Genomic DNA, 15,032 nt, shown 5'->3' on the forward strand with positions numbered 1-15,032 from the left:
CGATGATAGCTACGATGTTAAAATCCGCGCACGGTTGTTGACAGCCAACAGAACCTATTTCAGCTTACAAAAACTGAAATAATAAAAAAAACTTGTTTCTTTTTCGTTGGTGTAGATATTTATTCTTGCAAATACCGATATTTCGGGAACCACTTGTTCCCTTCATCAGTGCTAACAAGTCTGCTCATCAGTTATGGATAAGCAACATTACCACAACCTAGTAACGGAAAAGTTGAGTGGAGGAAACTACTTCGAACTAAGGAATGACCCGCTACCAGGATCCATAAAACGAATAGAGAAGGCCCTAAAAGAATGCTCTCTAGTGGTTGATAACCCAGCCCAGCTGCGGATGCCAAACCCCTCTTTACCCAGAATTAGATAGCAACCAAAAATACACAAATCAGGCAATGAGATGAGGGAGATTATTGCAGATTCTAGCTCCCCTACTTACAACATTGCGAACTGATTGGTTGAGGAATGCCAAAAACTGGGATCTATCAACGGAAACCAATCTCTTAAAAATTCGAAAGAATTAATTGAAAGATTGAGTGCAGTGGGGGCTTTGGCGGATAATGAACGCCTAGTGTCATTTGACGTCAAAACTCTGTTTCCAAGTACGCCTGTAAAAGAAGCCATGACAAAATTTGAAGAGTGGCTACTACGTTTTGGTTCGACACCAGAATGGAGGAGAAACGCTAAACAATATGCGAGGTTGGCTTCCCTCTGCATGAATGAAAATTATTTCACATTCAGGGGAAAATACTTCAATACAACCTCGGATGTAGCGATCGGCAATCCTCTCTCCCCACTCCTAAGTGAAATCTTTATGGCATTACTGAAGGAGAACATGGAGCAGGATGGATTATTGCCAAATATATGGTTGAGGTACGTGAATGACATTTTGATAGTGATCCCGGGCGCAAGTATCCAAAATATGCTGGATAAAATCAACACGCTACACCCTAAAATAACCTTCACTCATGAGATTGAAGTTAACAACCAATTGCTTTTCTTAGATTTATTAATCAAACGTCAAAACGGACAATTTTTTTTTTCAGGAAAGCTACCAGCATTCAGCGTACAATCCCGGCCACTTCGTTCCACAGCTACCAGCACAAAATGGCAGCCTATGACACGATGATCCACCGCCTCCTAACAATTCCTCTCACAGAGGAAGACTACCGGAGCGAAAATCTCTACATCATACTGCAAGGAAGAACACCAGCGCCACCATAGACACGATGATCAGGAGACACCCACGAAGATTAGAACGTAGTAATTTCACTTCAACGATCAAGTGTCACCTTCTCAAATCTGTCTAAGCACATAAAACGGACATTGAAAAGGTTTGACATACAGCTGGTAGGATCAAGCTGGCTAGGGAAAAAGACTGAAAAACGGTGAAGGAGATGAGCGGCATATATAAAATCAATTGCTCAAATTGTCCGAAGGTGTATATCGGACAAACGAAAAGACTGGTAACTACCAGATTTAGAGAGTATACGAAAGAGGCAGAGTTGGCTGTCAAGTACTCCCGAAAACCTACAAAATCTATGGTGGCTAAACATATGGTGGAATGCGGACATGAAATAAGCGCCGACGATTTGAAAGTTTTAAAACAGGTAAGGAAAATTAACCAGCTGAATGCCTATGCAAGCTTGTTCATTAGCAAACAACCGGTAGACACTAGGTTGAATTCAGAGCTCTTACTGTACAAGACAATGGTCTTGCCAGTCCTTATGTATTCCTCGGAGACTTGGGTTGTTAGCAAGAAAAATTGCGAACTTTTGGCCGCGTTCGACAGAAGAATCCTCCGGGCCGATAGCCTGCATAACGACGAAATCTATGAGCGACATCATGACCGTCAGGTTGTGGATAAAATTCGGCTCAATAGGTTACGGTAGGCGGGTCACTTAATTCGTATGGATGAGGATGATCCAGCCCGGAAAGTGTATAAGGGCAATATTTATGGTAGAAAAAGAAGACGAGGCAGACCCTGCCTGAGATGGAGCGATGGCGTAGGTCAGGACACCAGACAGCTTTTATGGATATCGAATTGGTTGACCTTGGTGCAAAACCAGGATGCCTGGAATTCCTTATTAAGGCAGGCCTAGACCGGATACCGGTTGTTGCGCCGTTGATGATGATGATGATGACATATTTGAACCTAAAGATGATATACTTTGTTCTTCCTTAATTAGGACATCAGTTGGACAATGTAAATATTCATTCCAATAAATTTGAGAATTATAATTCCATGAAACATTTTGCTGACAAGTTAATCTTTTGCCTCCAAAAGGCGTTCCATTCGCAGACCTGTCTCTCTACTCACCTGGTTTTTAACGTTATCTGAAGCAAAAACGCTTTCAAGAAATCGAATAAAACGAAGACTCCTAAATTTAGCATATCAATCTGATGGAGAATTGATTCTTGCATCTCTAGAGACGACGTTCCACTTCACTATGTTTGCAGATACTTAACCCTTAATACATGTCGAACTCAACGTATGTGTGTTTCTCAATATGAACGCAAACAACTCGCCACGAAAATAAATATCACAATTTCGCGAATCGAATAGCCACGGCATTGCGTCCTTACCCTTTATCAAACCAAAAATGGGCCATGAAATTGTTGAATTGCCGAACTTATAGGTTGTCAAAAATTCTGAAACCACCGAATGTCATCTTCAGGCAAAAGCCAAGTCTTAGTACATCTGCTACGTAGAGCTGTTACTAGGACTTAAGGAGTGAACCGAAATAGCGAAGACTTGATACGCTAGACTGCGATTTTAGGACCTCTTAACATCACCGGGATCAAACTTACCGTCGAAGGAATTGGTGAACCAAATCAAGACAAACCAACCTCACTATTTTACAGGACACAGTTTAAAGATAAGGAAGAATTCAATTTTTCAATTTTGACACCCGATATTGAAAGTATGAATAGTGTGATACTGATCAGAACAAGAAGATTAAATAAAACCATGTTTCCTATAAAAAGGTTTTGTATCAAATGCCTCATAAACAAAGCTTTTTTTCGTTAAATATAAAAACTCGAGCCGAATATAAGGTGCTATCATCCAATATCAATTTTTCAAATACTGAAAAGTTTGACTATCATTATCACTTTACCTATCTATTATCCTTTACCTTCATTGTCCTCTTTATAAGGCGGACTACAATGCAAACAGCAGCGAAACCAGAAACCTCTTGGAAACACAATCATTTTGATTTCTCTTCCGGTTCTTGTTTTTTTCCAGACACTATAAACCATCCGCGTTCTAGCTTTCTTTGGATTCAGATCAAGTTCACTCAAACACTTTGTATCATCACTAAATGTTTTTGCTTGCCGACGGAGAAAACGTTATAAGAAAGATACAACTAAATAATGACACTATTGCGCAATCCGGAACACAATTCCTCATTCTATTCCGCAACCGAATGATGGATGCTCGTGTACTTTGAGCAGTTATAACACTTCTAATTCATGTACAAGTCCAGAATTAACTACTGACCATCACAGCCGCCTCATTCACGAGATCAACCAGAGTATGGAGTATGGAGTTCAGGGGAGGGTCCGGTCGTTTCACAAAATAATTACATTTTTTAACAATCGTCTCGTATGTTGCAGCCCCGCATCTGACTTAGCTGAATCCCAGTCAGATACGCCAGAGCTCGACTTATTGCAAATGATTGTGTTTTCTATTGCAGAGAAAAAGTTCTGTGAAAAGTTTTCGTTTCGTAAATTTTTTTTTTCTGTTGTTTCGATAAATTTTCTTTCGATTGTGGATGTTTGATTCATTTAGTATTGTAATTGCAGCGTCACAGTGAAAATAAGCGCGAAGAAAGAAAATGTGCAAATCCAACTATTTCACCTGCGAGATGCTGCAGAAATAAACCAAAATAAAGGTGTAACTCCACTTGACCGGTAGTGATACTGTGCAGCAGTCGCTGCCAGTTACATTTCAAAGTGAGAGATACAAAAAGAAGCGTAACCCGTGTAGCACTTGGTTTAGAGTTACCGACCGCCACAGATATTAAAGACTGTTAAAGATATTGAAACCATTGTTGGACTCTTGTATCGTATACCACCCTTGTTTCCTTAGCTCCGTCTGGTTTTTCCGCCCCTACTTCTTTATGAACTACATCCAGGAATTATTCCATCAAATTTTACATAATATCTTCATCGCCTCATACGAGCCTAATATCGACTCAAGCATAAAAATATCTTCTTGTCCAGCAGTTGTAAGTGTTAGATTCACCATCAGTCAAACGAAGAAAACTTAATCCAAACTGTTTATACTACATTGTCTCAAGCCTGGTAGAGAAGGCGGGAAAGGTCACTAGTTCAATGGCTAAACAATATCTTGGCATTTCAGGGAACAAGTAGGAAAAAACCCAGATGCAGCTAATTTATTATTATGACTGCCATTCACCCCTTGGTGGAGTATAGCGTGTCAACCATGCGATGCAGCTAATTATTAGACTGAATTTGCTGCCTCCTCCCTTTCTCTACTTATTGATTGTAAAGAGTATTAATTTGCAAGCTAGCAATCCGAAACCAAACTAAACACGCCTTTCAGTTAGGGATAATAAGATAAGATTTTGATTGCAACTTATCATTCAAGGCTGGGAAGCAGCGTAAATCTGCGCTAGTACTCACCAGTTGCAAGATACAGTGGGCGGGATGGTTGGGGTGATAGTTTCACGATCTCGAATATGCGCCCCCCGTACCAATCCCGGATGTTTGTCATTGCCTAGAGGGAATAGATATATAGTACAATGGGCCTACTAAAGGCCTGAATGCTGGAACTACAACTCGAAAATAGAAAACAACCAAAAGCTCCGCCCTTCAGGTAAGAGAAGTTTTGCTAATTTTTTATCTAAGAATATTTGGCTACACTATGGTTCTACTTCTATATACTTCGTAAAGGATATGCCCTGAAGATACAAGATATTCAATTTGACGTGGTACTGACATTTTATCTCGTGGGAAGTAATAATTTGACGCGAAACGGGCAACTTTGACCTACTATAACTTTGTTAATAATAGCAGGATTTCCAATAAACTTTCCAGCATGCTGCTTCATATGAAAGCTTATATCATTGCAAATTTTACGGATATAGGATGAAGTTAAGAGGAGCTCGCAGTAAATTTCCCAAAAGCAAAAAAATACTATTATTAACATTATTGGAGCAGATATCGTAACAGGGAGTATTTCAAGACCTAGATACCATGTGCACGGATCACCATGATTTTTTCAGACTTTTAGGTTGGACAGTATCTGAGAACAGAGCCTTGAAATAATTTACAGTTAGCCAATTACTAAAAATGATAGTAATATACTATTATTGTCTTTATTTTAACAGATATCGGTATGGAGGGTATTTCGGAGCCTAGGCACCATACAGTGGCAACCTCTTGATTTTTCGGTTGGGCAGTTTCTGAGAATGGGCCCGTTAAAGAAATCATTACTTTCGACCCCTCCCACTCCCCAGCTTTCCAGCAAATGTCAAAAGTAAGACTGGCATTTAGTACTATATTTGGTGAAAAAAAAAATTTACATACCCCCGACATAAAGGGGTGTAACTCACTATAAGACAAACAGACAGACAGACGGACAGACAGACAGTAAACTGATTTTAATAAGGTTTTGTTCTACACAAAACCTTAAAAAGGAATGGTCCGCCCCTCCCATCATAGCATTGGTCAATGTTAAGGTAAAACGAGCCGACAGTCTAAGAGATCCGAGCGCACATTGGACTCGCGTTTGAGTCGGAGCCGAGAAAATAACTCGCAAACAAAAACACCAGAAAACGCAGGTAATAACAGGAAAAGAGGGCATATCTTGTCCTGACATTCTACGCAGGATTAAGGCAGATTCTATGTTTAAGGAGCTCAGCGATAATGTTACACGTATTAGACGAATGCAAAAAGGAGGAATGCGGTTCGAGCTATCGAAGAAAAACAAGGATCACGGCGACCTACAAAAGAACATCGAAGCTTCACACGGTCAGTGGTTATGATAGAGTGCAAAGACCTTGACGACCCACCACGAAGGACGAAATTTGCACAGCGCTCAAAGACCTTTTGAAATCGGAGGACGTGCAGGAAACGGATGTCAAGAGCCTAAGGGGAGCATACGAAGGAATGCAGACAGCGACCTTAACTATGTCTGTGACGTTAGGTACACTCTTTGCGGATAAAGTCCACAAATTGCAGTATAAAGGGCTTCTGATGCGTCGGGTTCGGAATATGACGAAGGACTGCTCTAACATTGCCGAAAGATACCAGCTGTGTACATTTTCAGCATAGGAGGGAGGTAAAATCATTAGACGAAGAACTTCACTAAGAACCCTCACAATCTTCTGTATAGAGAAATTAAAGATCGCGATTGGCGCCCAACATAGGCCCCGGAGGTGATATTTACGCTATCTTTTGGGGTTTACACCCACCGGACTTGATGGTATTAGGATCAGAGCTTCCTTCGTTTGCGAATACTCTGACGCCTAAACGAACTTAGGATTATTTTGTTCACCAGGTGAACTTCCTCTTGTGAGTTCGGGCTTGAAGAACAAAGCAGGGCTATTCAGCTGATTCCTCTGCATAGCCTGCTGAATTTATTGCCAAGGTGCCTGAGTGGAGGATATAGAAAGAAGTAGAATTGACAGCTCAGGAGCTCCACCTATTAAATGCTTGCCGAGGAGTTAGCTCACACTATTGACTCAACATATATCAAACATTAAGGTTCATCAACCTGGGTGTGCGTCTTGACGAGCGTCTCCAATTTAACGAACACGTTAAAGTCGCGCTAAAAAGCGCTCGCAAGGCATTCATGTCTCTTCAAAAATTCTTTTATGCTCCACATTTTAGTCGGAAGGTTAAGATTATTTGCTATCTTACTTTGGTTAGACCGGTGCTCACCTACGGGTGTCCTATCTGGTTTAAATTGAGTGCTACCCAAATGGAGAAAATAAGGGTCTTTGAAAGGAAATGTCAGCGTGCGAGCGGAGTAGCGGCTACACAGACGGAAGAAGGAAACCTGGGAGAACCAACAGGTCTGTGAACTCGAAAAATACAGCGAGCAACCAAGTTACACACTTCGATGCTCTTGCTGCCATCAGAGAGAGACAAAGAGGGAAATCTGATTTCCGACAGAATGGGTATATTGGAGCGATGGGTTGAGTACTTTGATAAACTACTGAACAACCAGAACATCGGCGAGCTGGAGATCCCGCCAACTGAAGACGACGGACAAATACAGCTACCACCAACTACAGAAGAAACAGTCCAAGCAATTCATCGACTTAAAAATCATAAGTCGCCAGAAGCCGATGGAATTACAGCCGAATTGGTTAAATATGGAGGCGACCAAATACACCAAACGGTTCTTCAACTGATGCTCAAGGTGTGAGATAGCGAATTAATGCTTGACGACTGGCAAAGAGGCATGATCTCCCCCATACATCAAAAGGTGAATATCACACAGTGCAGGAATTATAGAGGTATCACGTTGCCTAGTACCATCTATAAAATATTCTCCGCTATCTTGCTAGGTCGAATGGCCCCATACGCTCAGTACATCATTGGCCCATATCCAAGAAACTTCACTCCAGGCAAATCAGCAACAGATAGAAAACGGCAACGGTAAAAAAATTGTTGGAATATGGACAACAGTTGCACCATTTTTCCATCGACTTTAAATGTACACGGTCATAAGAGAATTCGGTATCCCTACGAAAATAATAAGACTAACTCGGCTGACTCTCCCCAATGTGCGAAGACAGACGAAAGCAACAGGATGACTCTCGAGACCATTCGATATCAACAACGGTCTAAGACTAGGGGATGCCCTATCATGCACCCTCTTTAATTTGGCCCTGGAAAAAGTGATCCGTGATGCTGAGGTAAATGCAACGGGTACGATTCTCTTTAACCACCCAACTACTGGCCTATGCTGACGATATCGACATTATGGGAACAACCACTCGAGACGTACAAATTGCCTTCATTCAGATCGAGCAGGCGGCACGAGATCTTGGGTTGAACATCCAAGAAGGCAACATCAGCACTAAAAACCAACCAACTAACATCAAACGGCACTGGTCAAACGGGAAAAAGAAAGAACTTTGAGACCGTGGATAATTTCTCCTATCTTGGAACGAAAATCACAACGGGTAACAGCTATGACGATGAAATCCGCGCACGATTGTTGGCTGCCAAAAAAGCCTATTTCAGCTTACAAAAACTGTTTCGCAATAGGGTCAAACCTCTTACTGTACAAGACTATGATCTTGCCAGTTCTTATGTATTCCTCGGAGACCTGGATTCTTAGCGAAAAAAAACTGCGAACTCTTGGCCGCGTTCGAGAGAAGAATCGTCCGAAGAATTTTTGGCCCCCTACATGAGGATGGACGATTCCGTAGTCTACATAACGACGGAATCAATGAGTGATACCACGACCGTCTGCTTGTGGATAAAATCCGATTCAACAGGATACGGTGGGCGATTTACTTAATCCGTATGAATGAGGATGATCCAGCCTGGAAAGTATATAAGGGTAATACCTATGGTAGAAAAAGAAGACGAGGCAGACCCTGCCTGAGGTGAAGCGATAGACGACAGACAGCTTTTAGGGAAAAACACCTGGGTATCTGGAGTTCCTAATTAAGGCAGGCCTTGATCGGATAACGGATGTTGCGCCGTTGATGATGATGATGAAGTTGACATACTAATCTAAAAATGATTAAAAGCATTGGATCTGTACAGAGCTCTCAATGATAATCAATTTGAAGATTCTGAATATGTGCACGGAGGACTCTCTACCGGTTTCCTAAGTTTCAAGAATGGAAACTGTAAGAACAAATCAATGGATTTTAGTACTTTCTACACCGGAGGCTGGTGTACTGAGTTTAAGGCCTTCCTAATTTGCAATGTAGTCTTTAACCTGAGAAAACAGGTTAAGCCACTAGAACCTCAGCCACGGACGTTTAACCTAAACAACAACAAACCAAACCATATTTCCCCTCAACGACAACACTGATAATTCTACAATGGAATTCATAAAGAAAGACAACTGAGCAGAATATAACGTAAAAAAGTCCATAGATAAATTTACTGGACGTCGCAGAGGTCTGATTTGCATTAATAATTGGCAACAAACAATTGACAGCGTGGCGGTAAAAGTACGTGGTCGTACAGAACTCATAACGCTCATCACCATCGATAGCCAAAACGTGAAAAGTCGGAATTCATTCAACTCCCAAATCAGGCCGTAAACAAATTGAATGTCCGTAATCAAGGGAATTGATGGGTTCATAACCTTTCCGGATTTGGGTCATACTCATATTGTTCACGGGGATTGTGGTTTCGCAAGCACATCTGCTATGCATTGGTACTAAAGATATCAACCTGGAATGCAAAACAATCTTTGGATCCGTAATAATTCAGACATGCTTGTTTTGGAAATATGTCTGCAAATAGCAGTTGCTTTCAAAGAAAATATTGGTTCGTAATTTACGTAAGAGCGATAGAGATCAGATTCCCATTCTACTTATTAGGATGCCCATTTTGCAGTCTAGATTTTAGATATTTTTCTAATACTCTATCTAGCTCAACTTCCTGATTTAAAGCTCCATTGAAACTGCTAAAAGTAAATCTATTAAAATTGTATAAACACTCCTGTATTCCACTGTCCACCCCCACCTCCCCTGTGAACAGTAAGCAATTTGGGTTTGCCCTGATTTCGGGTTCCTGTCCTAAAGACTTTTCAATTTATATAACCTATGTTACCTCTTGCGTCTGGAATTATCCTGGCCTGGCCCACCAGATAGATTTTGCAATGAATATATTGCAAAAGCTGCTTAAAACTGGACGCTGTGTCTATCATATTGACCAACTTATAATATCACTCCCAATGTTAATGAAAACTTAATTTCTCTTACAACCCTTTGCGATGGTCAATATTACTTCCGTTTTCTGAGTTTGTCTTCACATGAATATAACCCGACACCCTGAACACGTTTTCTAACTACAATTAATGCTATTGTTGGTGTCATCCACTACTGTGCAGAATAATTGACGAAACAGTATACTCTTTGAATTCATCATCAGTACCATACTAAGGCTCCCCGCTCGGACACCACCTTGTCGTGGTGGGGGACCCTGTAGTGGTTTACTGCTACACTAAGGGTGTCCAAAATATGAATATGGAAACGAAGGATTTAAACTCCCCAAGTGGTAAGAAACCACAGACTTCGAATCCACCCGCGACCATGTGCAATCATGTCACGGCCGACAGAAGGGTACTTCGGCCACTAAGGAGGGGGGGGGACAACAGGATGAATCCTACCTGTCAGAACCTTCACATTCACCCTTACCGGGAAGAGCGGAAGAAAGGGAAGCTGATGACGTGGGCATTACTATGATAGTTTAACGCCGGTATGTGGAAATGGATCCATGCGGCCCGGACACCGTAAACCTAGAAAGGCCCCAAGCCGACGGCAGAAGAGAGCACTGCGGAGGAAGATGAAGCACCTTGGGAATGAGGACATGGGCGTGGCTGTACCCCTAGGTGCGGTAACGTTCAGAGAAATCGGACACAAGGAAGCGGAATCTCCGGCGGAAGTTGGGGATAAACTGGAAACCCCGGTGAAATTCACACTGGACGAAACCAGACTCTTCTGTCAGCGGTAATGCGCGCAAGAAGCATAAAACCAACACATCTGCTGTGGCCAACGCTTTATTGTGCTCCGCACCAGAGTTTTCATCCACGCGTCTCGGGGGTTAAGACCGGTGTGCCGGGAGGTGATCAAATTAGCGAGAGAGATCTCAATGAAGCTGGTCCCTCCCATACGAATATGGACACGAAAGCGGGAAGAAAGAGGACGTATGCGCAAGCTGCAGCCCCACTTCTGACTGCTGCCGTGGGAGTTTCCTCTAACGATCCTCCAGGAAAGCCTGTGGAAAAAATGATGGAGCCTGGAACGAAACCGCGATTTAATAGTCAAGGTTTTCGCGATGGGCTTCTCCATTTGGAGTGCACCGACGAGGCTGCCTTTAAGTGGCTCCGGCAGGCAATCCCGGCTTTGAGTTCCGGCGGTCGGCCCAAGTTCACTATTGTGGACACTAAGCTACGCAGGACAGAACATGTCGGATGTTGGTTACCGGGTCCTCGAAGGAAGGCAGAGGACATCATCCGCATGCTGGGTGAACAGAACCCGGGCATGGACTTTGGACACTGGAGGGTAAAGTTCATGAATGCCAGGAAGGACAAATCTACAAATGTGGAGGGTTTTGACTTGGGATTCGAACTGGACCAAAAGAGTCTGAATGTGCTCAGGGGAAGTCACCATATGGTGCTGCACTTTTTCCTAGATAGACTGAAATTCAGTCATATCAGGAAACTGTAAAGCACCATCTCCATTTTGAGGGCAAAGAACAATGATGGTCTTCGACTCGCACAATATAGAGCAAATTACAGCATCTCCGACAATAGAGCTGCGCGCGGAGGATAGTGCATACAGGGGTGGAAACCTCGTAAGGGACTACAGAGTGAATCCTACCTGCTAGTAACTTCTCGTACACCTTCCAAGGAACAGGCGGAAGAAAGGGAAGCCAGAGACGTGAACGGAACTGACTTGATGCCAGTTCGAGTGATCGAATCTATGCAAACCGGACACTGCAAACCAATCAAGGTGCTAAGTGGAAAACAGAATGCTCTGCGGGATGAAATGAGATTTTTCTTGGATGAGGACATGGCAACTGCGGTACCTCCAAGTGCGGCTTTTCTCAGAGAAATCAAACACGAGGGGATCGAGGCTTTGGCAGTACGGTGTGGGGAAAACCCGTCACACGCGGACTGCCGCATACGCTTCTGTTTTCCATAACACAATAGATTAAGTTTATGTCGAAAAACATAAAGTTTCGTCAAATCAACCTGCAGCATGCCAAAGCCAGCGAGACTGACAAAGCTGCAGGATTTCCCCTACATTTTTCTGATGCAAGAGCCGTGGGTTCGATTTAACAGAATCTGTGGCATTGAATCGGTAAAGGGAGCTAAGGTGTTCTACGATGAAAGATCCATAAGACCGAGAGCTCGCGTCCTGATGTCAAGACGGCTAGAGGCAACCATGCTGAGGTAGTACTGTTCCTAGGACCTAGCTACGATCATCATACAATGTCAGATAAATGGCAAGAGGGAAAACATCATAGTTGCCTCCGCTTATTTACTCTATGATTCTTTGTATCCTCCACCGACGCAAGAGCTTAGGGACCTGGTGGCGTATACAGAAACAAGTGGTCTCGAACTCTTAATAGGTTGCGATGCGAATGCTCAACATATTTGTTGGAGCAGAAGCAAATGCAATGCAAGAGGAGAGAAACTATTTGATTTCACCACTTCAGCTAGTCTTATGATTGCAAACGTAAGGTGCGCCCCTATGTTCGTGGGACCGAGAAGAAGTAAAGTAATTGACCTAACAATCTGTACCTCAAAAGTGTTAGAGTCGATTACACACTGACGAGTGCTAGACGAGGTCTCACTATCAGATCACCGATACCTAGAATTCAATCTGACTATTGCGGGCGAACAGTCTGCAGTACAAAGAAGGAACCCTAGGAAGACGGATTGGACAAAGTTCAATGAACTTCTTAGCAATAAGGTACAGTTCCCTAGGCGACTAAGGACTCCTTTGGCGCTGGAAGATGAATTTAAAAGTCTGAACTGCATACGTTTAGAGTGCTATGAAGAGGTTTATCCTATTTCCCGAGGCCAAAGCGGTAAAACGGTTCCTTGGTGGAACTGGGAACTGCAACAACTCAAGAAATCAACCAGGCGACTTCTGAACCGTGCTTGCAAAAGTAATAAGAACGAAGACTGGTTAAATTTCAGGAACTCACAGCGTGAATATAAGAGGCTCGTTAGGTTCGAGACTGGAAGGCGAAAGAGAAACTTCTAGGTTGTGCAGAGTCCTCAAAAGGGTTGAGTCGAGTAAGTGGGACCCTCTTAGAAAATCCGACGGTACTTCCACGAGCTCCATACTGGATTCAGTACAGATCCTCCTGGAAGTACACCACCCGGGAGAACGGATGAGAGATGTGGCAGGGGGAGAGTTGACGGTTCTTGCAACCCCTTCAACACGTAAGTGCTGCAAGTTGAACTGGAACACTGCGAAAGTGGTTGTTACCCATGAAAAGGTGAGAGTTGCCATACTGTCTTTTGAACATCTCAAAGGACCTAGCATGGATGGCATCTATCCGGCAATGGTAAAGGAGGGTATGGAGCACTTAGAGCAACCTCTAAGAAATATTTTTCGAGGATGTCTTGCCCCGGGGTACGTGCCTTCCTCTTGGCAAAAGGTGAGGTGAGGTGAAGACTATCTTACTTCATACCGAAACCTGGGAAAGATGACTATTCTAATCGAAGGTACTTCAGACAGATCAGCTTAACTTCATTCTTACTGAAAGGTTTGGAGCGACTAGTGGATCGTCACATTCGTGGAAACGCTCTTAGGCCGCAACCACTTAGTGAAAACTAACATGCTTACCACCGTGTCTTGTGAGTCTGCTCTTCATTCTTTGGTTACAAAGATAGAGGATGCAACTTGTTTGACTGTGCGCCTTTTCAAAAACTTTGTGAAACCGCCAGAACGCCCAGAGATTGCTGTGCGCTGAGGTGAGTGTCAATCGCTATCTGACTGCAGAAGCAGCTAAGGGCTGCCCCAAGGAGGTGTGTTTTGGCCACTTCTGTGGAGTACGCTGATCGACTCACTACTATGCGAACTGCAATATTTGTCAATACACGCTCAAGCGTATGCTTGACGTGGCTGTGCCTCCTGTTGATCGGAATCTTGGAACGGTGTATAGGAATGTACAGCGTGCCGTTGATTTCATATACAATTGGAGCCTCAAACATGATCTTTCAGTTAATCCAAATAAAACCACAATAGTATTATTCACAAAAAAGGAGAAAACTGTATGGACTTTGGCTCCCTGAGGTGAAGGGTACTACCCTTTAACTCTCCGAAGAAGTGAAATATTTGGGAGTCACTGTAGATAAAAAAAACTTCTTTGGAACAAACATGTAGAGGTAAAGATGAACTGTGTGTCTGGGTATCACTGGTGCCATGAGCCGACATCCGGGGCAACTCTAAATACACTACTCAATTTGCAGCCCCTGGATATATTTATTCAAAGCACTGCAATGAGAACATCTCATAGACTAATTCGGTTAGATCTATGGGGAAACAACGGATGTGGGAGGCACAGAGCATTGGAAGAGTTACTGGGAGTACTGAATTCAGTTCTTACAATACTTTCCGATTCTCGTGTCCCCATACATCTTTTTGGTAGAAGATATGAAGTAGCGTAGAGAGAACTGGGAAGTCCCAGGAGAATGCGTGGCGGGATATACGGAAGTCTTCTACACCGATGGCTCAAAAACAGAACAGGTTTCTGGAGCCGGAGTCTACCTCTCGAATAGAAACGAGAAGTGGGCTTTTCCTTTGGGATAATATGCAACGGTTTTTCAAGCCGAAGTTTATGCGATCTTGAAAGCAGCAAACTGAGCGATTGACGAGTGGTTGAAGGGCACGCGCATCGCAATCTGCAGTAATAGCCAAGCTGTATTGAGGCCGTTGAGTAGTCCTTTAATCACTTCGAAAATCGTTCAGGAATGCAGAAACCGTTTGAACTCTATCACTTGTTTTAATACGGTGGAACTGTTCTGAGTACGTGGTCACTGTGGTGTAGGGGGAAATGAAATCTCGGATGCTTTAGCGAAAGAGGGGTCAATCTCCCCTATGGCGGGACCGGAACCTGCAATTGGAGTATCAGTAGCATTAGCTAAGTCTGTCTTCAAAAACTGGGAACAGGCTTCCCACAATGACAGGTGGCACAGCCTAAATGCTGCTAGACAGACCAAGCTTTTCCTGCCAGAACTGAACATGCATTCCGCAAAGTTTATCCTGTCGAAAAGCAGGTGTATTGAGGGCATTCTGACAAGCCATAATTCGCTAGCTGGGCATATGTTC

At 43.1% G+C, this 15,032-nt stretch overlaps 1 protein-coding gene across 4 annotated transcripts in view; it reads right to left on the minus strand.

Annotated features, from left to right (window-relative positions):
* Positions 1–15,032, minus strand: part of LOC119647714 (guanine nucleotide exchange factor DBS) — a 302,166-nt gene that overhangs the window by 230,471 nt on the left and 56,663 nt on the right. The window contains exon 1 of one of the 4 annotated variants that reach the window (XM_038048851.1): positions 3,150–3,578. The exons of the other annotated variants lie outside the window; for them this stretch is intronic. Within the exon in view, the coding sequence (XP_037904779.1) occupies positions 3,150–3,273 (124 nt within the window). The 5' untranslated portion in view covers positions 3,274–3,578. Of the gene's footprint in view, positions 1–3,149; positions 3,579–15,032 lie in introns of those variants that run through there. 4 annotated transcript variants of the gene reach the window in all.

Source organism: Hermetia illucens, chromosome 1 (genome assembly GCF_905115235.1).
Source record: "Hermetia illucens chromosome 1, iHerIll2.2.curated.20191125, whole genome shotgun sequence".
Lineage (NCBI taxonomy): Eukaryota > Metazoa > Arthropoda > Insecta > Diptera > Stratiomyidae > Hermetia > Hermetia illucens.